Source organism: Orcinus orca, chromosome 8 (genome assembly GCF_937001465.1).
Source record: "Orcinus orca chromosome 8, mOrcOrc1.1, whole genome shotgun sequence".
NCBI classification, from domain to species: domain Eukaryota; kingdom Metazoa; phylum Chordata; class Mammalia; order Artiodactyla; family Delphinidae; genus Orcinus; species Orcinus orca.
In genome coordinates this window covers 37,893,993-37,917,384 of record NC_064566.1, presented here as the reverse complement: position 1 = coordinate 37,917,384, position 23,392 = coordinate 37,893,993, and the positions used below count along the sequence as shown (strand labels likewise).

Below are 23,392 nucleotides of genomic sequence, written 5' to 3'. Positions count from 1 at the left end.
GGAATTTAAAAAAAGGCAGAGAGAAAACATATCTTCTGTGTCTGTCTTAAGTGGTTTAAATACCTCAAAAATCAAACTCAAATTTAATTAGAAATAGATTGACACATTTAACAAATGCTCACTGAATTTCCTCTTGTAATTTCTTCCCTCCTCTGCAAAAAAGTATGGGGGAAGAATAAGTTTCAATTTCATTTGTACATAAAATTCCAAATTTCATATTTCTGCTTCTGGAGAAAGCACCATTTTAAAATATCACTGTAACTGATGCAAACACTAAAATATTTTGGTAAATTCTTCAAACCGTGTAGCATTAAAAAAATTTTAATACTGCTCACTTTTTAAAAAAAAACTATTTATTATAATTCATAGATTTAGGAAGTTTTCAAACATATCAAAGTACTATGAAAATATGTACCACCTCATAATGTTACAATAGCAAGAAGTAACAAGTAAATAAGGCAGGTTCAAGACAGAAGTGGGAAGTAGAAAATAACCTGGACATCCCTAGCCTCCCCATGATGTATCCTTTTTCTCCCTCTGTAACTTACCCACTCTGCGAGGCACTCTTGCTCAGAAACTCAAGATCCTTGTGCTCCCCCTTTTAGAATGTGCTCTCAGGAAAACAGAATGTGAATTTATGCACTGAGGTAAACATGACAATAACTTGGAGTGTTACTCTTATGGGGTTATTTGTATCTTAACCTTAAGCTTCAAGAGATAACAAGAGTGGAATTTTTAGCACTGGCTAGCAGGTAGGAGTGATTTCATCGGTGCCTTTGAAAGCTCACATTAAAGTCACGTTCAACCTGTGGATAAGGTCATCACCAAAGACATACAAATACACGTAAAGTAAACCTACCAATTAGAGTTTAATCGGTACGATTTTAATTTTATAGTTCAATTCTTTTCAGTAGGGATACTTTCAAAAAAATCAAATTAAAAAATCAAATTAAGAGTTACAAAGAAAATCCTCACCAACGCCTCAAATATTAAAAAAAGAACCTCAATGATAAGCTTGTATTTTGTCTTCTTTACCTGAAGAAGACAAAACACTGCACAACCAATACAAAAAAGAAGCGGGGTGGGGGGAGATGATGTTTGATAGTAGTGAAACTAGATTCCAATGCCAAACAAAAATGCTGGAGGAGAAGGGCATGAGTATAATACCGAACAATTATGGTCTAATATTTCCTGTTTGTCAATTTCAACTGTCAGCAAGGAAAATAGAGTTCATTTCTTCAGCAGAGGAATTCCAATAGTTTTTAAGTCTGAACCTTCAAACTTGGGAAGCTTTCCTCCAGGTTGCCAGCAAGGGTCTTATCAACTTCACGTAGGATTTTGAGGAAGTCTTCTACCTTTGAGTCAAACAAAAGAACCAAATAAACATAAGTAGAGGAAAAGATGTTTTAAGATACTGACTGTTGTCTGTAAAAATGCTCTACCTATGTTTTCTAAACAGTCCAATGGAAAAGAAATGTGGACAGCTTGTCAGATGACAATAATAGTACTTCCTGGATGGTCTCTGAAACCTCAAGGAAATGACTAGCCCTTTCCATTTGTTTTCTTTTAAAGTAGTATTTATCCTCCTACTGATTCCCCTTGAGGGTCCATTACCCGAGTTGTATTATCATCCTCCTTGGTGACCCACCCCCTCACTCAACCCACCCCCATACTTCATTTTCCTAAGAAAAGTTATTTTGAAATTGCCTCTAATGGTAGCAAATGCAATGTAATTTGAAGGACCATAAAAACCTACTGACTGTACCTACCTAAGAATCTTATTTTTGGTTAATATATATGCTATAACACAAAGGGGTACTATAAACTCAGTGTTGATTCCTTTCTCTTAAAATTTAAACTGTTACTCAGGCTAGTGCCATGAATCATCCAACAGTCATCTACCTGACAAAGGCATTAAGTCATGCGCATCATACACACTATCTTTTTTGACAAAGCCCTCAAAGATCAAGTGCTTACTTAAAACATTTTACTCAGTAATCTCCTGAAACTCAGCCACCTATACATTTACTCATACTCACCACAGGGTTATAGAGAGGAAGAAGGTTTTCAAATGCACAGGAACACTTCCGTTTGCTTAATTGGCCCTCCTTTAGTCCCTGAGCTACAGTCTCCTAAAACAAACAAACAAAAGGATCTGATGTCAAAAAAGGAAAATTTCTAAAGCTATATCTAGTGAGTAAATACAAACCAGTATTTACAATTCCCTACTGATCCTACATGAGTTTCAAATGTCCCAAACTAAACCCACCATCATTCCTCCTTGTGTAACCCCAACATGTGCTCCACTGCAGCCCTTATTTTGGTGAAGGTACCACCAGCCACCCAGCCTGCTGAACAAACCAAAAATGTGGGGTACAGCCAAGACTTCCTCCTCTGCTGCTAGCCGCTCCCCCTAAGTGTTTAATTCTACTCTACTAAATCTCTCTCATCCCACTCCTCCTCTCCATCCACTCTTCCACTGTCTAAGCTTTCATTCTTCTTCAGATTATTCTTGAAGATCACCAGCCACAAGAGCCTGTTGGTTGGTCTCCTGACTTCTAGCCTCAGCTCGCTCTAATCCTCTCTCTCCATTGCTTTTGGAGTAATCTTTCTAAACAGATCACATCACTTGATGCTTAAAAAAAATCTCTAGTAGCTCCTCAGTTTCCTCAAGATTAAGTCCAAATTCCAATAAGTGGCATATCAGAATTTTCAAGACATATCTCTGGTTTATTCTCAGCCCACTTTCCACCTATATTCCTACCACATAAATATTAAGAAACATCTACATCCCTCCCTCCAAAACAACAAAAGCAACAACAAGCAATGGGAAAAATACTTGCAATGAATATGCAAAAGATACAGATATAGAATTACCCAAGGAATTCATATAAACAATCAAAATGGGTAAGTTTATAAAGCAGGAAACACAAATAATATACAAATATATGGAAATATATTCAATCTCACTAATAATAAAAATGCAAATCAAAATAAGGCACAATTTGGGGCTTCCCTGGTGGCACAGTGGCTAAGAATCCACCTGCCAATGCAGGGGACACGGGTTCAAGCCCTGGTCCAGGAAGGTCCCACATGCCGTGGAGCAACTAAGGCCGTGTGCCACAACTACTAAACCTGCACTCTAGAACCCATGAGCAACTACTGAGCCCGCGTGCCACAACTACTGAAGCCCACAGGCCTAGAGCCTGTGCTCCGCAACAAAAAAAGCCACCGCAATGAGAAGCCCACGCACCTCAACAAAGAGTAGCCCCCACTTGCTGAAGCTAGAGGAAGCCCACACGCAGCAACGAAGACCCAACACAGCCAAAAATAAATAAATAAAACATCAAAAAATTAAATGAAAAAAACAAGGCACAATTTATCACCTGTTGAATTTTACTTGATATAAAAATTATAATATACAATAATAAGGATCAAGTAAAACCAATATTTTCACATGTCAAAAGCATTCCGGCAATATGTAGCCATTTATGCCTCAGTCAGCTTCACATTTATCATGTCGAAACCAGCAATCTAACTTCTGAAAACCTAGGCTAAGGTAATAATCCCAAATCAGGAGAAGGGAAGCAAGATAATTCACCAAAAATACAAATCACCAGAATAACTGAAGCTTGTTTTAAGGAATATTCTTCTTAAAAAAGTCAATGAATATGAATATGTTCTTCATAGTTGTATTCATAAATATATTTTTCCTAAAATATATGGATAGAAAGAATATGCTCAAAGAAAGAATACGTTAATAATCCTGCACATATTCAGGAAGAATACTCCTTATAACAAGTTTACAGTAAATTTTGAAAATTGATTTTTTGGCAAATTGGGTATTAAACAAACTGGCTCTCAGTGAAAAATCTTTCAGTGTATTGATCAGGAGTCAGGAAAAGTGCTTGTAATGTTATGTGAAAAGAGCAGCCTCCAAAAATTGTATATACTGGTGATAAGTATATGAAAAACACAAAAATAAATATACCAAACTACATCAGCTGTTAGTTTAAGAGTATAAACTTATGATAAGTTTTTTCTTTCTCTATTTTCCCAAATTTATGTAAAATTAAAAAATAAAAACACTAATAATAAAATTTGGAGCAGTAAGCAATCCATACTTTCTTTTACTGAAGAAAGCATTAGTACTTCTTTCCTACCTTTGTTAAAACTTGGAAAATATTAGACAGAAATTCACATGAAATATCCTTCAAGATTTTCAAGTGGAAGTCACCCTGGGTTAAATCAGACTTTTTAGTTTCTTCTGTGTTAGACTCTGCTGAGTTCTCTGGTTTCTTCTGACAATGTTTCATATTTTGTAAGACACGAATCAGGCTGTCAATTAGAGGAAGACCTACTGTACAAACAAATCAAGAGGGGTTAAATTAGACTTTTTAGTTTCTTCTGTGTTAGACTCTGCTGAGTTCTCTGGTTTCTTCTGACAATGTTTCATATTTTGTAAGACACGAATCAGGCTGTCAATTAGAGGAAGATCTACTGTACAAACAAATCAAGAGGCATGGCATCAGCCAGTTAAATTTGGTTACCATTCATTCATTCATTCATTCCTGCACATGTACTGAACACCTACTATTGCTAGACACTGTATTTTAGGTATTGCAGATATGGTGGTAAACAAGATCATCAAGGCCTCAGACTTCAAGAGGCTTACACTTTTATACTCCCAAATAAGCAAATAAATAACAGATTGAAGAAGAAACCCAAAATGATGAAAAAGAATAAATATCTGAAAATATAATTCTGGAACAGCCCCTCATCCCCCAAGACTTAAATTTGAAAGTACCAGGGAAAATTGATAAGGAATAGTCAACACTGAGATATATGTTTTAAGTTATCAGATATTAAGGATTAAAAAAATGGGGGAGGGGCAGTTATAATTATATTTTGAGCCAGTTATAAAGGTAACCACTAGACCCAAAATACAACCCTTACTAAATGCCAGAAATACTCACAAAGCAAATAAATTATATATTGAGGTATTTCAATATAAATATACATAATGAAAAATATAATACAACAGCATTCAGATCAAACATAACTATAACTACATTTAAATGAGTTTAACTCATCTATTAAAAAGAAATCAAAACACCTAAAACAAAGTATTTAGAAAGGTTGAAAAGAGTAAGATAGACAAAGGTATTAGGGGCAAATGCAAACAAAAGGAAAACAGGGGATGTGGCCTTTGTATCTGATATAAAAGGATTTAAGCCAAAAAAAAAAAAAGCATTATGGGCAAACTATAATGAATGCCTATATACCAAATAACATGCCATCAACATTCATTAAGAACTACAAATGATAAAAAGAAAAGGACAAAATATTGGCAGTAAAAAATATTAATTTTCCTCTCTTTCCACATCAAATCAAATCGATAGAAATAACTAAGGTTATGGAAGAAGTAATCAGCATAACAACTGACACCTCCAACATTTATAGTCTAGCTCAGGCCTCTCTCCTCAGCTCCAGACTAAGACTGTAAGCTCAACAGCTCCAGCTGAACACTGAGTAGACATCTCAAACTTATCATGTTTAAAACACCACTCTTTCCTATCTTAGTAAATGGCAACTCTCCTGGGCAAAAATGCCAGACATAGCTTGACTTTTCTCATCCTCCTCATCCTATCAGTCAGCAAATCCTGTTGGCATTACTTAAAAGTGATCAGAATCTGATTATTTTTCCCCACAACGGCCCCTGTTACCACCTTAATCCAAGTTATACTATCTCTTGCCTCAAGGTCACAGCAGCCTCCTAACTAGTCTCCCTTTTGTACCCTTGCCCTCCCCCTGCATTTCTCATCAACATGTCTGCCAAAGAGAGCCTATTAAAGTTGGCTCCTGTCTGTCCATCCTCTGCTTAAAACCCTCCACAGCTCCCTAACTCATTCCAAGTAAAAGGCAAAACCAGGCCCTCTACACTCTAGCCCCTGTTGCCTCTCTGGCCCCAGGTTACATTCCTCTTACCCAGGCTGAAACCGCCCCAGCCATACAGGGCTTCACTGCTCTTCCTCAAATATACCAGGCACACTTCTAATTCAGGGCTTTTACACTCGTCGTTCTCTCTGTCTGGAATGCTTTTCTCCCCAAGTATTCACATGACTCACTCCATTACTTCCCTCAGGTTTGTACTCAATGTCACCTTCTCAGTGAGGTAACATCCATAAATGCAGAGAAGACACTTGAAAACAGTCATCATTTTTTTGATTAAAAAACTCTTTATAAAATAGAAATAGATTAATATCTCCTCAAATGGTACAACATAAATAGCTTAAGCCCAAAATAGAATCATGACTAATGATGAACCTCTAGAATCATGGCCAGTAAAGTCAGGAAAAAGGCAAGGATTACCATTATTACTTAACCCCAGAGGTCCAAGGCAACCCATTAAATAAAAGAAAGAAGAGGTAAAGTGATAAGACATATCTAAGTTAAACCCAAAGTAGTATTAGATAAAGTCCAAGATTACCACTGGAACAACTATTAAAAACAGTAAGAGAATTCAGTAAGGTTACTAGATGCAACATTAACATAATACACAGAAACCAACAGTCTTCACATATTCCAACAAGAATAATCAATAGAAGAAAAGATACCATAGACAACAGCAATCCATAAGATAAAATATCTAGCAATAAACCTAACAAGAAATATGTAAGATCTGTATGAAGAAAATCATAAAACATTGCTGAGAGACATAAAATAAGACTTGAACAAATGGAAAAGCACATGTTCTTGGATACTCTACAAATTTAACATGATGTCAATAAAAAAATCAGGAAGATTTTTTGGTTTTGTTTTTGGAAACTGTCAATCTAATTCAGTGTTAAAAAAAAAGAATAATAACAGTCAAAAACATTCTGAAAAAGCAGAATGCAGGAGTACTAGCCCTACTAGGTATCAAAATATAAAGCTTTAATAATTAAAACACTGTGGCTACTGATACATGAATAGAGCAATGGAACTGAATAAAATATATAGGGAAATATAAAACATAGTAATGATGAAAATTCAAATCTGTGTCGGTAAACTGGTTTACTTACTCAGTAACGTTGAGACAGCTGGGTATCTGGAAAAAACTTGAAACCATACCTCACATGTAACACCAGAATAAATTCTAGATGGTTCACAGATTTAACTGTATTAGTCATAAAAATCATTGTGAAAGACCATTTGTTTACATAGGAAAATATTCATTTATACTTATAAATGAAAAAAGTTGCCTAAAAAACAGGCAAAAAAATACGTACGGATGTGAGTGTATAGTAGTTATCTCTGAATGATCAGATTACAGGCACTAGGCTTCCTTTTATAATTTTTTTTGTATTGGGCATGTGATGTTTTTGTATTCAAGGGGCTAAAATAGCACTAAAAAAATGGGAGAAAGAAATAAAATGAACAGCAAACACATCTGATAGACTAAAATTTAATTTAGTGAACTAAAATTATACTTGCCTTTTCCTATCTTTAGATACTCCTCTTCAGCCTGTGAGGCATAGATGGCGGACAACACTGAAAAAACAGAGGCTAGCACTGTTTTCTGTTCTTGAAGTATGATGGGTGGATCATCAGACTGGCAGAATTCATGGCACACCAGGTCAAAAAGTAAATTCCAAGTGTCTTTTCCAGCATCAGGACACCGTACTTAATAAAAATGATGAAGGAAGTAGTAATTCAAAAACAGAAAACAATTAAATGAGTAACTATCATGCTTCCCCATACAACATCTTACCAATTGCTTGAATTCCATCATCCACTGTAGTCAGCAGCTGTAAGATATGCATGTAAACATCGAGCCCTTCTGGATTTTCAGAACTAAATACAAAAAGCAAAAACTCAATCAACTTTACTGTCTATGGGACTGTAATCAATCATTTATTCAACAAATATTTATCACTCTGTACTAGGCACTGCCCTATATGCTAAGGATAAAACAGGGAACAGAACAAAGTCTCTGTGTTCACCAGAGCTTACATTCTGATGGGGAAATCAGTCAAAAAACAAATATTATGTAGTACAATCAACACACACAGGACAAGAAGTAAAAATTCTTTTTGGCCCTGTCCCATGAAAGTAACAATGCAGAAACCTATCAAGTGATACTTCACCATTCTGGCTTACTTGCATAATCAGGACAAAAAATGACTGAGACTTTTATAGAATGAATGTAAGGCTCACTGCACCAAGCACGGACAATAATGATGTTCTTAAAACTTCATAGGATTATCTTAGCTCCCAAGTTGAGAATACTAAAACCAGATAAGTATAATTTTTGTGATCAACAGTTTGGATTCCTAGAAACTCACAATCTTAGTTCTTCAACCACACAATTAAGTGAAAAAGATAGTGAACAATTAAAAGATGGTTCAGCAAATATTTAAGTGCCTATAGTTTGCAGGCACTATGTTAGGGGCTGGGAAAACAGAGATGTATAAAACGTCCATACCTTCATGAAATTTACTGTCTAAAATGAAAGACAATAATTAAAGGGGTAATAACAGTAAAGTAATATGAATGTAGCACTAGCAGAAGTCCAAGGTGCTAGAGGACCACAAAGCAAGCAGATTTAATTTAGTTTGGAGAATCAGGGAATGTATCATAAGAGAAATGGCTACACAGAAACCCAAAGGGGCAAAGAAATGCTGGAGTTAGAGACAACATGGTGTGCAATGGCTTGGTTTCGAGAGAGCTTGGTTCAGTTGAAGAAATGAAGGAAATTTCATACAGTTGAAACAGAAGACAAGGAATAAGGATGGAGAATCACAGTACAGGGCCTTATAAGCCATAAAAATCTGGACCTCATCCTAAGGAAGGCAACTGAAGTGTCTGAAGCATGAAAGTGAGATGACCAGCATACGTTCTAGAAAAACAGCTCTACAGTCTAGGCTTGGAAGGAGCTAGTCTTGAGGCTGGGAACTCAGAGAATGTTGTAGCCGTCCAGGTAAGAGACAGTGGCCTGGTGGTGGCACAGATGGAGTCCCAGAAAAAGTCAGGAAGAAGGATTGGAGGTTGACTAGCCATGGGAAAAGACTGGGATGGCGAAGTATCGGTAATGGCTTCCACGTTTCTCCCACATTATCCAAATGGAATAATGATTACATCATTTACTGAGATTGAGAATACGGAAGAAGCAGGTTTGGGGGAAAGATGATGAGTTTAATGCTCACTTGGATAAAGGACATAAAATTAAAAGGTTTTAATATGAGTTATAGGGAATTCTCTGGTGGTCCAGTGGTTAGGACTCCATGCTTCCACTGCTGAGGGCCCAGGTTCAATCCGTGGTTGGGGAACTAAGATGCCACAAGCCGCGCAGCACAGCCAAAAAAAAAAAAAAATGTGGATTATAAAGCACTAAGAATGCACAGTTGACCAATAAGCAGATCAATTCATAAATTAATGTTCTAGTGACTAGCAATAAACAGCTTCAATGACCTACAACACCTAGTAATCACTCTTGGGAAGACATCAGAGCCCAAAAGCCAGTCACTTATCCAAGACTGGCACATACACACAAGGAGCAAGAAAACAAGTGATGTCTGACATTAACTGAAGAAGTTGTTACATGACCAGTGGAAAATAAAGCACAAAGAAAATCTTTTCCATTTGATATAAATTATACAAAACTGCAGAAGATTTTAAAACAGTAATCATAATTAATGCTGAACAATAGCCTACTGCTAAGTAATATTAGAACAAGTATTTTGCAACCATTATGATTCTTGCAAAGAGCAAATATATTGTTACCAATATCAGTAGTGAATCAAACCTGACACAGATCAGCTATGTGCTACTCATCCTATTGAAAGGAAACTAAAAAGACATATCTGGGCTTCCCTGGTGGTGCAGTGGTTGAGAGTCCGCCTGCCGATGCAGGGGACGCGGGTTCGTGCCCCGGTCCAGGAAGATCCCACATGCTGCGGAGCGGCTAGGCCTGTGAGCCATGGCCGCTGAGCTTGTGCTCCGCAACGGGAGAGGCCACAACAGTGAGAGGCCCGCGTACCGCAAAAAAAAAAAAAAAAAAAAAAGACATATCTAAGGATACTTCTAGCAACTGGATTTTCCCAGAACATTTTGCACAAAAGAGTTCACCTACCGTACTTGTTTGGCAGCTTCAAGTACACAGGGCACAATTCGAAACACTGGCTGCTGTTCAGAATCTTCCTGGGGTTGGTCCAGAGGCTGAACAGCCCCATTTCTAATCCATTCCAACATTAGCTTCTCATCCAAATCAAAGAGCTTGTCCACAACCTCCCCGACCTTCACCAGCAAGTCAACTGCAGAGAATAAAAGAGATATTGAAATAAGAAACAAAATTTTTAAAGTAGTAAGTCTAATCGAAATTCTTAAAACTATTCCAAGAAAGCCAAATCTTGCCAAAGCATTACTTATTCCAAGGGCAATTTGCTTACCTCCTCTGTTTAAATTTGCTTGGCTTCCGTCATTTTTACGTGGGGGATTTATCAGTATCCTGAGAGTTTGAGAAACTTCATATCCTGCATTGAAATACCTTCTCACCTAACACTTAGTCTTTAATTGACCTCCATAAATAGTTACCTGGTTTCCTAACAATTAAATATAATTTAAAAAATATTTTTTTCTACATTACATGGTGACTTACCATTTGTTGAACTTGACATGATGAAGCAAATGCTATCATAAATAGCTGGATGTTCTCGGATTCTTTCAACCCAGACAATGGCCACTTCTGTCTGGGAAAGGCAAGTAAGCAACAACCTACGTGATAAATGTGAGTTTAGTATCTATCTTTCTAAAACAGTAAAGGAAATTCAAGAGTGAAAGAGCAACTCTATTTTCCGAGTTTCCCTTAGGGGTAAGTATATAGAATCCATAAAAAGAAGAGAGCATACCTGCTTGTTTCCAGCAGAGTAGGAGGGTCTGAATCACACAAACAGTACAATAGTACCTGTCTACAAAAACAAAATGTCAACCCAATATGCCTCACTTCTCTCATTTCAAATATCCAAGCCAAAAAATCTGGACCTCAACCTTAACTTTTATTTATAAAAACTTAAATAAGTTTTTATTTAACTTTTTAAACATTTTAATTGTGAAATATAGCATATACACATAAAAACCTGTAAGATACAAATCTATACTTAGTGAATAATTATAAAGCAAGAAAAAGAACAGAGCTGCATCTCTGTAGCCCTTGTGTGTCCCTTACAAATCACAATTCTCTTTCCCACCTAGAAATGACTACTATCCAGACTTATCCAGCAATCATTTTCTTGGCTTACTCTATAGTTCATTTTATATATCTTGGTTTTGAACTTTGTATGAAAGAAATTATATTGTATGTATTCTTTTGAGTCTGAGTTCTTTGGCCCAACACCATGTCTTTAAGATCTACCCATCTTGTTCCAGTAGCTGCAGATTCATTGCTGCAGAACATTTCATTGTATGAATATAACACCATTTATTCTTCCAGCCTACTACTGATGAACATTTGGGTTGATTCCAATTTGGGGGTTTCAAGCAATAGTCTTATAATACTTTTCATATGAGTATACTGATATATGTGTGCACGGTTTCTCTTACCATATACCTATGAGTGACATCACTGGGTCACTGCATATGTGTACCTTCTGATATGACTAGGTAATGCCCAACTGTTCCAAAGTGGTTGAGCAAATTTATATCTCATCAGCAATGTATACTGTTTCATATTAATTTTAAGATATGCATTTAATTAAGTTCATAAAACTTGTCAATATTACTCATTCACAGATTTTTAATAGGGATCACTAGAGACCAAACATAATCCTGAGTCATTTATTGCATGAATGATTATACGTTACGGAAGAATAAATACTTTAAACTAGGATCTTAAAGTCCTTTCACACCTAGAAGAGGTAATAACCTCTATTTTAGAGCCCCAGGTACTTGAAACCTGTGTTAAACCCTACAGCCCTTGTTGAAAATAACCGCCTAGAAGAGTTTTCTTAACCTATTGTGGACACAAATTTCTTTGAGATTCTGATTAACAGCCATAAACCCTCTGCCTAGAAAATGAATATACTCATAAAATGTAGCATATAATTCCAGGGTGTTCTCAGACCTCTTAAAATAACCACCGGGGTTTCCACCTTAGAAATCCTCTGCCCAAAACTTCCTACATGTAGAAGAGAACTGGCCTCCAAGCAGAAGTATGAGAGCGTTTGAATCACAAGGGCCACGCTGTACCCTCTAGTCTCTTGGCAAGTCCCCCATCACCACCATCTAAGTCAGAACTGACTTGTTGACCAGTGTCAGGGTGACACTGGTCAACAAGTCTAGTTTTTCCAGACTCTAGCTCTGAGACTTTGGATTCCCTGAGCCTAAACTGTTTTGGACTCTGGTCAGGTGCCTCCATCTCCAAGCTCTGCCCCACTGGTTCTTATCCCATGTGGTTTACCACCTGCTGACGATTCAGGCCCCTTGGCAACCAATACAGAAAACAGGCCTAAATCCTGAACCATGTCCATAAATAGCACGCAAGTCCCCAGCCATCATCAACACACAATGAAGTTCCTGGAGACTGCTCATCAGGAGAAAGGAAGTACTACATTTCATAATGTTTCCCTATCTGTCCTATGTATTAGGATTTCCTTAGGGATATAAAATATGAACCTATTTTTTAAAAACATAATTATTATGTAATAAAACTTACCCAAGATTTTTATCACTGCTGATGGACACACATATCTCCTGGAAACAGGCCATATTACCTAAAATTCCCACACAGATTTCCTGCCAAATCAAATTTCACAGGTCACAGTCGCTCTGAGGTAAAAGACACATATACAAAAATAACAACTTGAAAACAAAACTTTCACTGAGCCAAGTTTGGGGAGAGAAAAGAAGGAGAGGCAGCATACAGAAGTATACTGTCTGCATCCTAATTTGACAAGTTTCCAGTAGTATTTGAGAGGAGATGAAAGACATAAGAAAAAGAAAGATCCAAGGCAGGCAGGAGTTACGGAATAAGAAATCTTACGGATGAACTGAGTCATAAATGATTGGTAGGATTTAGATATACAAACAAGAAGACAGACATTCAAACACGGGGGAAAGTATCAGCAAAGGCAGGAAGGGACTAATGTAGAGTGGACAAAGGCTAATACAGAAAGCTGCCCGTATCAGTACACAGTTATTAGTAGCACACAGTGGGAGGAGAGCATGAGATAAAGACAGCAGGTAAAAAGGATCAGGATTAAGGGCCCTAAATGCCTACTTAATTTAGTAGGTTATTTGGAGACATGAAGGTCCTCAAGGAAGGGGCCAACATACTGCAATGTTATTTTAGGTAGATTATTCTGGAAGCAAAATGATAGTGAAAAAACTTTAAAAGAAGTTCATAACCTCAGTAGTAACAGCTAATGTTTATTTAGCACTTACTACACCCAGGCACTACCCTAAGCACTTTCCACATAACATTTCATACAATAATTTATGAGGTATGTACCATTATTATCCCCATTTTTCAGATGAGGAAACCAAATCACAGAGAAGTTAAACAACTTGCTGAAGATCTCCAACTAGGAAATAACACAGCTCCAGAGCCTGAGCATTTCACCATATCACACTGCATCTCTGAAATCAAGTAAAGGAAGATGAGGGTGGTGATGGCAGGCATGGAAAGGAATGACGCTGAGAAAGACTCAAGGTGAAAGCAGAATAATTTGATGGGAGTAAAGGGAGAAAGCAGTTGAACATAACTCCTAGGTTTCCAGTTGTTTCATTTCTCCAGTAGGAGAGATTGGTTCCATTGACAAAAAAATTGGAAAAGAAAGCATAGGAAAGAACACAATGAGTTCAGTTAGGATAGTGTTTCCAAACTTGCTCAAACACAAATATCACTCAGGGAGTGTGTTAAAAATACCAATTTCCAAGTCCCATCTCAGAGCTACTGAATCAGAATCTCCAGGGTACAGTCCGGGAAGTTGTTTACCAAGCACATCATATGATTTATATGATTGGATAAGTGCGACAAACACTGAGTTAGGACATACGGACTTTTGGATTGGAAAATGCAACATGCAAATAAAGAATGCCTCAAGAAAGTTAGAGATATAGCACCTGAAATCAGAAAGGAGGTCGTAGCTTTGATCCCACAGGGAAGATTTACCCCCAAAGGTGTAAAGAGTGGATGAACTCACCAAGGAAGTGAATATAAAGAGGACAAGGGATCTGAGTCTACACCTTAAAAGGAGTCCACACTCAGCACAGGCAGAAAGTATCAATAAAAAGTCAAAAAAAGTAACAGAGAAGTGACTGGACAGGTTAGAGACCAGGAGAGTGAGGTGGCACCAAAGCTATAGGAGTAAAGAGTTTCAGTAAAATGTGGGTGGTCAAATGTTGGGAAAAGAGTAAAAGAGAATAGGGCCAGAAGAGATACATTTCCCCTAAAAACTAAAGAGGGAATAATTGAACTTCCAATCAAAGATCAAGTTTTTCAGTCTCAGCTACTCACTGAAATAACCTGGGGGGACTTTAAAAGCTGTCTGGAGTCCCACACTTGGAGAGACTATTTTAATCGATCTGAGAATGGCCTGACTTGGGATTTATAAAAGTTCCCTAGGGCAAAGCTTCTCAAAGCTTGTCAAAGTTTGGGCCTTGGTGCTGGTCAAAACCATATGGTCAAAACCATAACATCACTGCAAACTTGTTAGAACTCCTCAATCCTACCCCAAAACTACCGGATCAGAAACTCTGGGGGTGGACTCAGTAATCAGTGATTCTGGGACATACTGAAGTTGGAAAGCCCACATCCTAGGTGATTCTAACTTGTGGCCACGGCTGAGAATCGCTGTCATAGACAGGCTATGGTTCACAGACATATATAATAATAGGACTAACTCCTGAAAGAAGCAATTCTTATTTTCTTAAAATTAGCTTATTTTTTTTAAGTACTAATCGTGAGTCAGTGTACCTAAGTTAGAAAACTCCAGGAGAAAATCATATAACTGTCAAATCTTTATATTAACATAACAACTCAAGGAAAAAGTGGTTCATTGGTTCATGAGGCCCCAACTCAGGTGGAGCATTGTACTTAAATAAAATTTTAATTCAACATTCAATTTGTAAAAATATACTACAGAATTCTTCACTTCATAATTTCAAACAAAGAGAGACACTACAGTACAGTGGTTACACTGAAGTAAGGCAGGCTAGGCTCAAATCCCAGCTCCATTCTTTCCTAGTTGTATGACCCTGGACAAATTTCTTAACCTGAGACTTAGTTTGTTTACTTACAAAGTAGAGATAAATGCTTACCTCATAGAGTAGTAAAATGAAATACTAAGTAAATAGCAGTTATTCATGATTATAATTACTTAATAAATATTTGCTATTTATTATTTGTATATTGTAATCACTCACAATATACCTAGCAGATGTCAACCTAAATGGCACTAAAGCATAGAAGACTTAATGAGAAGTACAGAATTGTTTTGGTGCATTCACTATCATCACTGGCCACTGAGAGCTTACTTATTTAGGAAGGCTTGGAAGTAAAGTACCATCTTGGGAAAATAGATGTGAATATTGAGAGGGGATGGAAGGCATACAAAGGAAGGCACGGAGATGGCAACGATCATAGTAAGCTCCTGAGGTGAGGAGTAGACAGGCCATGCTAAATTAGAAGACTATCTGGAGGGTACATTTTATGCTAGAAAGACGAACTGGATTCAGATTGTGGAGAGTCTTGAGCAATAGGCTGAGATTAAGCAATAGAGGATTTTATGACTTTAAAAAAAAAAAAAGCAATAAACTGAGAAATGGGTGGTCTGGGCACTGTTCCCTGTTCAGCCACATATTAGTGGCATAATGATGATTAGGACTATCTAGTGTCCATAGCTGTTAAATTAAAGTATTGATCTCCCTGGTCCAGCCCAAATCTAAAATTCTATGAGTGTAATAATTTTAAATAGTATATTACTTAGTACCTGGTAATGTTCAATAAACATCTGCAGACTCATTTGTAGCCATCAAGAACATTAAAGTGAGAAAAATGAAAGACTATCCAGCACTATCTGCTGTTACTGCTCCAAAGAGGCAGCTTTAGAAATGTACATACTTACTCTTAATCGAGGACATTCGGATTTGGCCAATATTCCCATAAATATGTCAGGAACATTAAATTCGTGGAGAAACAAAGCCACATCCTGAAAATAAAAATGATTATTAACTTGGATGCTGAATATTCCTCCTTAAACACCATAGCTCAGGCAACCATAAAAAAATAATAATAATTCCACATATACCTCCTTTCAAGCACAAGGAAAAAAATCCCACAAGGTTAGGAATTGTGTCAATAGACAAAAGTAATGTTAGTGCTGTGGTATCTGGTCTCAAGGCAATGGAACAATCCCATAAACAAATCTGAACTAACTGTGATATTCCAAAGGACTGTCCTCCTTTTACTGCCTTGTATGTATTTATCTTAATGATCTTTCTACCCACCAGGAATTCTCTTTAACTCATTCAAGCACATTTGCTGATTACCAGGTATCATGCTAGAAGACAGGATAAGGGAAAAAAGTAAAAGTCATAATTTCTGTCTTCTAAGAGCTTAAAACTTGATAGAGAAAACAGATTAAAAACCCCTATTGGGTTATGTCCAAAACCAGAACTTTTGTTTTCAAAATCCTCAACAGAAAAAAATTCTGATCACAATGTAACTGTGACAGCTTCACATCTTCCTAGAGAGTTTGCCCGGTCCCCAGTGCCTAAAGGGACACACCACACAGGTGAATGAACCTGGAGTGGACATGTGGCCCAATCTCGCTAGAAATGTGGGCTCCAAAACTAAATCAATTAGCTGTGGAGATATGCATTGTAAAATGTCTAGATAAAATTAAGTTTCTGGCTGTCTACTGCCTCGTATTTTCACCAAAGTTGAGGTGTGTATTCGCAATACCTTAACTTAGAACACAGGCTATATGTCTCACGTGAAAAATGCCCTTCGAAGGGCTCTCAAAGAGAGAGCAAGTAATCCTTCAGAGCAGCTGAAATTGGGGTAACCTGCATGACTGTTGACTGGAAGAGATATACTGCACTTATTAAGAGATCATGGTCAGAGAGAATATTTCAAAGACATACTCCAAATTAAAAGTCAAAGCAGCAGGTGCTCTCCACTCTAAGTGATCAAGCTGTCTGTCATGTGGGCAACTCTTTGTAGCATGCAGCGATTTATTTATTTAATGACAGTTAATAATTCCTGGAGTAGCAGGAATAATATCAATAATTAGGTAGCCTAATAATACCAATGCCAATAATAACAATAATGGCAATTAACATTTATTGAACAAGTATTAAATGCCAGGGCCAGTGAAGTGGTTTGCATGTTATCTCACTTAATTCTCAAACAACCCTATGAAGTAATTATTATTAACCCCATTACACTGCAGTTTTACAAGGTTAAGCAACCTGCCCAAGACTGTACAATCAGTAGGAGAACACAGCCAGAATTTGAACCCAGATGAGTCTGATCAAATCCACACTCTTAACCAGCACACCATAGTAACTGTCAGGTATTCATCCATTGATTACCTCTTCATAAAACATTTACTGAAAAACCTGAGTAATAAGCACTGTTTCAGGCTCTGGGGACACATCAGTGAATAAGATAGGTAAAGTCTCAGTGGAGTTTTCATTCTAGAGGGATGAACAAACAAACATATAAACAACTAAACTACATAAATCCTAAGTGCTACAAAGAAGATAAACAAGATGGTGTGTGCTAGAAATGAAGACTGGGGGGCTACTCTAGATATATCAGAGAAAGTATCTCTGAAGACGTGACATTAAGCTTTTAAGAGGAGGAACTTAAATCCATCAGAGGACACAGGCTCAAAACAATCACTGAATAACAGGATAAGTGTTATGTAATAGAATGAACAGGTTCCATGAGAGCACAGAAAAGAGAGGAATCCTGCCTGGAGTGTCTGGGGAGGCATCACAGGGGAGGTGACATTTGAGGTGGGCCATAAAAGGTGGGAAAGATCTTGCAGGTGGAGGACATTCCATGCAGAGTGGCAGGAACAGAGCATGAGTACATGAAAATGCAGGAAGCACCTGGAAGTCTCTGGTCCTGCTGAAGCACTGAGTGGCAGGTGATGTGTGAGATGTAGTCTCATTGGAGGGAATTTATGCCAGTGAATCAGTGGGCAGCTCAGTTCTCTAGAGGTGCTTCAAGAGCTACCATAAGAGGACAAAGAGGAAGCCAAGAGCATGACCCTGCCTCCACGGACAATCTCATTCAAACAGCAGCTCTAGTTTACCTATTTGATATTTGAGGATTTCACACTAAGATTTCATTTGAAAAACAGGTTGTTTCTTTTAAAAAATGTTTTAAAACCACAGCTTCTTAATAACTGTAGAAAAAGTATAGAGAAGATGAACAATACTCTCAACCAACTTGATCAAATTGACATTTACAGGACACTCCCACCAGCAGCAGGAGCACACACGTTCTTTTTAAGTGAACACGGAACATTTACCAAGACAGACCAAGGTCTATAAAATCAATTGTATACTATATACTACCTATATACTATCAATGTATATCTATATACTGAAATTTTTAAAAAATACTATTTACAATAGCTCCCCAAAATATGAAATACTGACAAAAGATGTGAAAGACCTAAATACTAAAAACTACATAACTTTGCTGAAGAAATTAGAGAAGACCTAAACAAATGGAGCGACAGAACTTGTTCATGGGTCAAAAGACTCATTATTGTTAATTTATCAATTCTTTTCCTAAATGATCAATAAATTGAACTCAATCTCAGTCAAAATCCTAGAAGGCTCTTTGTAGAAATTGACAAATTGATTCTAAAATTAATTTGGAAATACAAAGGACATAGGACAACCAAAACAACTTTGAAAAAGAACAGAGTTGGAGATTAACACTACCTAATTTCAAGATTTATTACAAAGCTACAGTAATCAAAACAATGTGGTATTGGCAAAAAGATACAAATAGATCAATGGAACAGAACAGAGTCCAGAAATAGACTCATGTGTATATGTACGGATAACTGATTTTTGACAAAGGTGCAAAGGTAATTCAGTGGAGAAAGAATAGTCTTTTAAACACACTAACTAGAACTGGTTATCCGTAGGCAAAAAAAAGTGAAATTCAGTTCATACCTTGCATCAAACACAAAAATTAAGTCAAAATGGATCACAGACCTACGAGTAAAACCTAAAATCATAAAACTTACAGGAAAAAAAAACACAACACAATTAAAAAGTGGGCAAAAGATTTAAACAGCCCCTTGCACTAAAGAAAATACACAGATTGCAAATAAGCACAGGAAAATATGGTCACTGTTATTAGTAATTAGGGAGATCTAAATCATAATTACAGTGAGAATCACAACACTCTTATTAGAATGGCTGAAATTAAAAAGACTAACCATACCTAGTGTTGCTAAGGATGAGAAGAAATTGGAACTGGACTGTATCTCATACACCGCTGGTGGCAACGTGAAGTGTAAAGAACACCTTGGAAAATAATTTGATCTTTTCTTTATAGGTTAAACATACACCTACCATATAATCCAGCCACACTACTCTAGGTACTCACCCAAGAGAAAGGAAAACATCTATCCATACATACTTATACACAGACATTCACAGAAGCTTTATTTGTAATAAACTGTAAACAACTCAAATATCCATCAAAGAATCAATCATGGTATACACATATAATGGAATACCATTCAGCAATAAAAAGTAATAAACTTAAAATATACACAACAACATGGATGAATCTAAAATACTGATGCTGAGTGAAAGAGCCAGACTCATCCGAAAAAAGAATGCAATCCCATTTATACAAAACTCTAGAAAATGCAAACTACTCTGAAGTGACAGAAAGCCCATCAGTAGTTGCCTGGAAAGGGTAGAAGCAGGGAGGGGTGAGATACTGGGATTACCCTTAAGGGGCATAAAGAAACTTTTTGGGGCTGACAGACATGCTCTCTGTCTTAATTATGGTGATGGTTTCATGCGCAAATACATACATTAAAATTTTTCTAATTGTACACTTTAAAGATGTGCAGTTTTTATACTTCAATTATACCTCAAAATATATGCAGGATTTTTTGTGTCAATAATATCTCATAAAGCTGCTTTAAAAAATGGTTGAAGACAATGAGTAGCCATTGACAAATTTTAAGAGAGAATTTTAATATGAGTAAATCTGTTTTAGGAAAAAGATACCTTGGGTAGCAATGTGGAGGACAGAGGGAGGTGAAAGAGACTAACACAAGGATTTTAATCAGAAATCTACTGCAAAAGTCCAAGTAATAAAATGAGAGATTATGTAAGTCAACCTCTTTTTTTGCCCCTTTTCTTACCTGTAAAATAAGGATACTACCTATATCACAGGGTTACTGTAAAGCAGGTAGAATGCTTTCAAGCTACAGAGTACAACACAAAATGTTAAAATATTATTGCAATTATATACATGTAATTCCTTCTTGTCCCTTTCTTCTAGTTTAATTGTGGTACCTCAGTGGTCTCCTAACTCCTAACCTGCTCTCAAATATAAGGCCAGTGTTCTTTTTAGGTAGATAAGTATCAGAACTTTCCTGGGCTACAAGCATTCCAGCATTCATAAGAACTATCTACATAGCCCAAATCTAATGACACTCAGATTTTCTGCCTTCAAAGACAAAAGTTGAGCATTTACAGCTCCTGGGACCTCATCCCTGTACCATAAATAGGAGTGACTACAGACATTAAAGTTTTTCCCCAGAGACTTAAGGACTGAACCTAAAAAAAAAAAAAAAAATCCATTCACTACCTCCTTACCCAACAGTCTTTTCACTTCCATTTCCAACCCCATACCTCATCCATTGACATATCCCACACTCTGCAAATTTCATTCTCCATTTCTTCATCAAGCTCCATCTGCTGCTCCTCATGATCTGAGCTGGATTTGGAGTTTTCAGGGCTAACAATCTTCAGAAACACAAAGGAAGGAGATGAATAAAGGTTGTCCACAGTACTCCTCAAGTAATATTACCCCATAATCATTTAGAGGTCACAACAAAAAAAAGGGGGAATTCCCTGGAGGTCCAGTGGTTAGGACTCCGAGTTTCCACTGCAGCAGCCACGGGTTCATTCCCTGGTCGGGGAACTAAGACCCCGCATGTCACCCGGTGCCGCCAAAAAAAAAAAAAAAAGGAAATTAGTACCTTGGGTACCTTGGGTAAACACTACTGCTAGGCACTGGGTAGAAATACAAAGATAAACAAGATTTAATCCCTTACTTCCAAGTAGTTTAGGATCCAGTGGGGAAAAGACATATAAACTGATAATCACAACAGAAAAAGCTAAGTGATCCAACTGAATTGTGGACAAAGAGCTGTGAGAACAAAAATGATGGACCCATGACCTACGTCTGGGAGAAGTTTTCCCCAACTTCTCTTAGGAGGTGATACTGAAGCTAAATCTTTGAGAAGTAATCGAAGTTTGTCATGTGAAGAAGGGAGAAGTGCATACAGAAGAAAATACAAGAGTTCAGAGTTAAGAAAGGGCCTAGCATGTGTGCGGAATGGTAAGCAGTTTAGCGTGTCATGGGCAGATGAAGCTGGAAAAGTTGCAAAGATTCCTGGATTCCAAGCTAAGAAATATGTATTTTTCTCCTGTAGGCAAAGGTAAGAAAGAAATCGGTTAGCGATTTGCCCAAAGTCACGCTGGGCAAGCCGCGCTGTTGACAACAGGGCTGTTTGACTGCAAAATCACCATTTATTCTACTACAACGAAAGTCCTCGAAACAGATCAATTAGGACCTGGGCTTCAGAAACGAAAGTGGGAATGAGGGGCAGAAACTGGTCACGTATTTTTGGAAAATTTTCAAAAGTAAAACATTTTAATTAGAAGCATTCCAGCATCCCTGCCATTACACTTCCCTCTGTGTTGAGGGGCACAGGGAGCGGCGCACGGCAGTTTTAGGGTCCGGGAGACAACAAGGACGCAAAGGGTGAGACCCGGCCGCTGGGGCCTGGGGAGGGGGTCGCCGTGGGGACGGCGGCTCCCCCGGCAGTAGAGGGCTGCCAGAGGCCGGGTGGGGGTCTGGGGGAACGTACAGGGAGCCCCCGCGAGGCACGAGTTTCCGCACCTGCATGAGCCCGGTGAGGACGCCGAAGAGCCAGTGCTTGCTGTAGACCGTGCTGCCTATGCAGTCCCCCACGGCCGCCTCCTCCTCCTCCTCCTCCTCCTCCCGACTCCGCAGCGGCGGAGAGGGATTGCGGTCCATGACTTGGCCTCCTCCGGCGCGCGAGAGCAGCTCCGGAAGCCGCCGGAGGAGGAGAGAGGCCTCCAGGCGCCAAGAGGGCACGGCGCGGCTCCCGCCACAGCGCCCCCTGCTGCCCGGAGCCCTGCCAGCCCGAGCGCCCGAGCAATATGCCCATCAGACTAGGCAGCCCAGTTGTCTTGACTGACCCGACGCTCTACCCAGGACCGCAGCGCGGTTATATTCATAATTGTTATTTGTCACCCTCACTGGACCAGATATTCCATCTCTCCAAGAGCCCTTAGTCCGATTGGAAGGGACGGGGGGTGCGGGCATGGAACAGGACAATGTCTCTAGTACAGACGTAAAGCTATCGGACCTCTGACCTCTGGGCACACTTGCCATTCTTAAAGGCATCATTTCTCTCCCAGGTGTAGTCGGAATCCTGGAAAAGACGAAAGTCACCAGGAAGAACGTCAGTATTACAACTCCCTGTGTTTTCAGTTCCTGCTTCTATTTAGTTTGATGGCACTCAACATCAGACCCAACGCTCCACCAAACCCCACAGCAAAAATTTTAGAACACCACTTTAATGAAATGAAATTTATAGATGATATAACTTACCTCAACATGTAATTCCGATAATACCAATATGATTCCCTTACGGAAAGGAAAAATAAAATATGTATTTTAATGTTTTAAATGCTCCGGCACAACTGTACTAGAAGATATAACAAAGATCTCCGATTTTGGCACATACACATCAAATTACTGTGAGCCCCACATTTACAAATGCAGAACGACATAGGTGTGGTTCCTCAGGGACCTTGCTTCTCAAAATCATGAACAGATGATGGTAAAATTTCTAACAAAATAAAGTTCCAATTGACACAGCAATTGCACTTATGGAAATTTTTAAGGTATATTAAAACAGGACAAAAAATACTGTGTGTTAACACATAGAATACAACTAGACCCTAGGCTCAAATAATTATAAATATTTTTTCACCATTTGTGCAGGGGCAGACCCAGGTTTTGTGGGGCCTGAATTATGCAATTTCAGAAGCCCCTTTTAGGGGAAACAGTACAAAATTACAAATATTAAATTTGTTA

The 23,392-nt window shown here is 38.0% G+C and overlaps 1 protein-coding gene across 4 annotated transcripts; it reads right to left on the bottom strand.

Annotated features, from left to right (window-relative positions):
- Window positions 1–335: 335 nt before the first annotated feature.
- SAAL1 (serum amyloid A like 1) lies at window positions 336–22,347 on the bottom strand. 4 transcript variants are annotated; one of them, XM_049712863.1, is made up of 12 exons: window positions 22,166–22,346; window positions 20,890–21,003; window positions 16,104–16,187; window positions 12,692–12,771; window positions 10,890–10,949; window positions 10,640–10,755; window positions 10,115–10,295; window positions 7,754–7,836; window positions 7,477–7,665; window positions 4,164–4,357; window positions 2,040–2,132; window positions 336–1,355 (listed from the first exon to the last, which is right to left on the bottom strand). In XM_049712863.1, the coding sequence occupies exons 1-12, from the start codon at window positions 22,301–22,303 to the stop codon at window positions 1,263–1,265; spliced, it is 1,425 nt and encodes a 474-aa protein (XP_049568820.1). In that variant the 5' UTR covers window positions 22,304–22,346; the 3' UTR covers window positions 336–1,262. The 4 variants fall into 4 exon arrangements, with proteins under 4 accessions (XP_049568820.1, XP_004285585.2, XP_049568821.1 ...); XM_004285537.4 differs by having other exon boundaries at window positions 4,164–4,360; window positions 22,166–22,345; XM_049712864.1 differs by lacking the exon at window positions 10,890–10,949 and having other exon boundaries at window positions 4,164–4,360; window positions 22,166–22,347.
- Between the last annotated feature and the right edge of the window lie 1,045 nt (window positions 22,348–23,392).

What these genes read in the sequence shown, in the direction of transcription:
- SAAL1 (XM_004285537.4), bottom strand. Translation starts at nt 22,303, where the DNA reads ATGGACCGCAATCCCTCTCCGCCGCTGCGGAGTCGGGAGGAGGAGGAG. An exon ending in TGATGGAATTCAAGCAATTG is followed by an intron (nt 7,666 to 7,753) that starts GTAAGATGTTGT and finishes ATTTTTATTAAG; the next exon opens with TACGGTGTCCTGATGCTGGA. An exon ending in GTATCTAAAGATAGGAAAAG is followed by an intron (nt 4,361 to 7,476) that starts GCAAGTATAATT and finishes TTGTTTGTACAG; the next exon opens with TAGGTCTTCCTCTAATTGAC.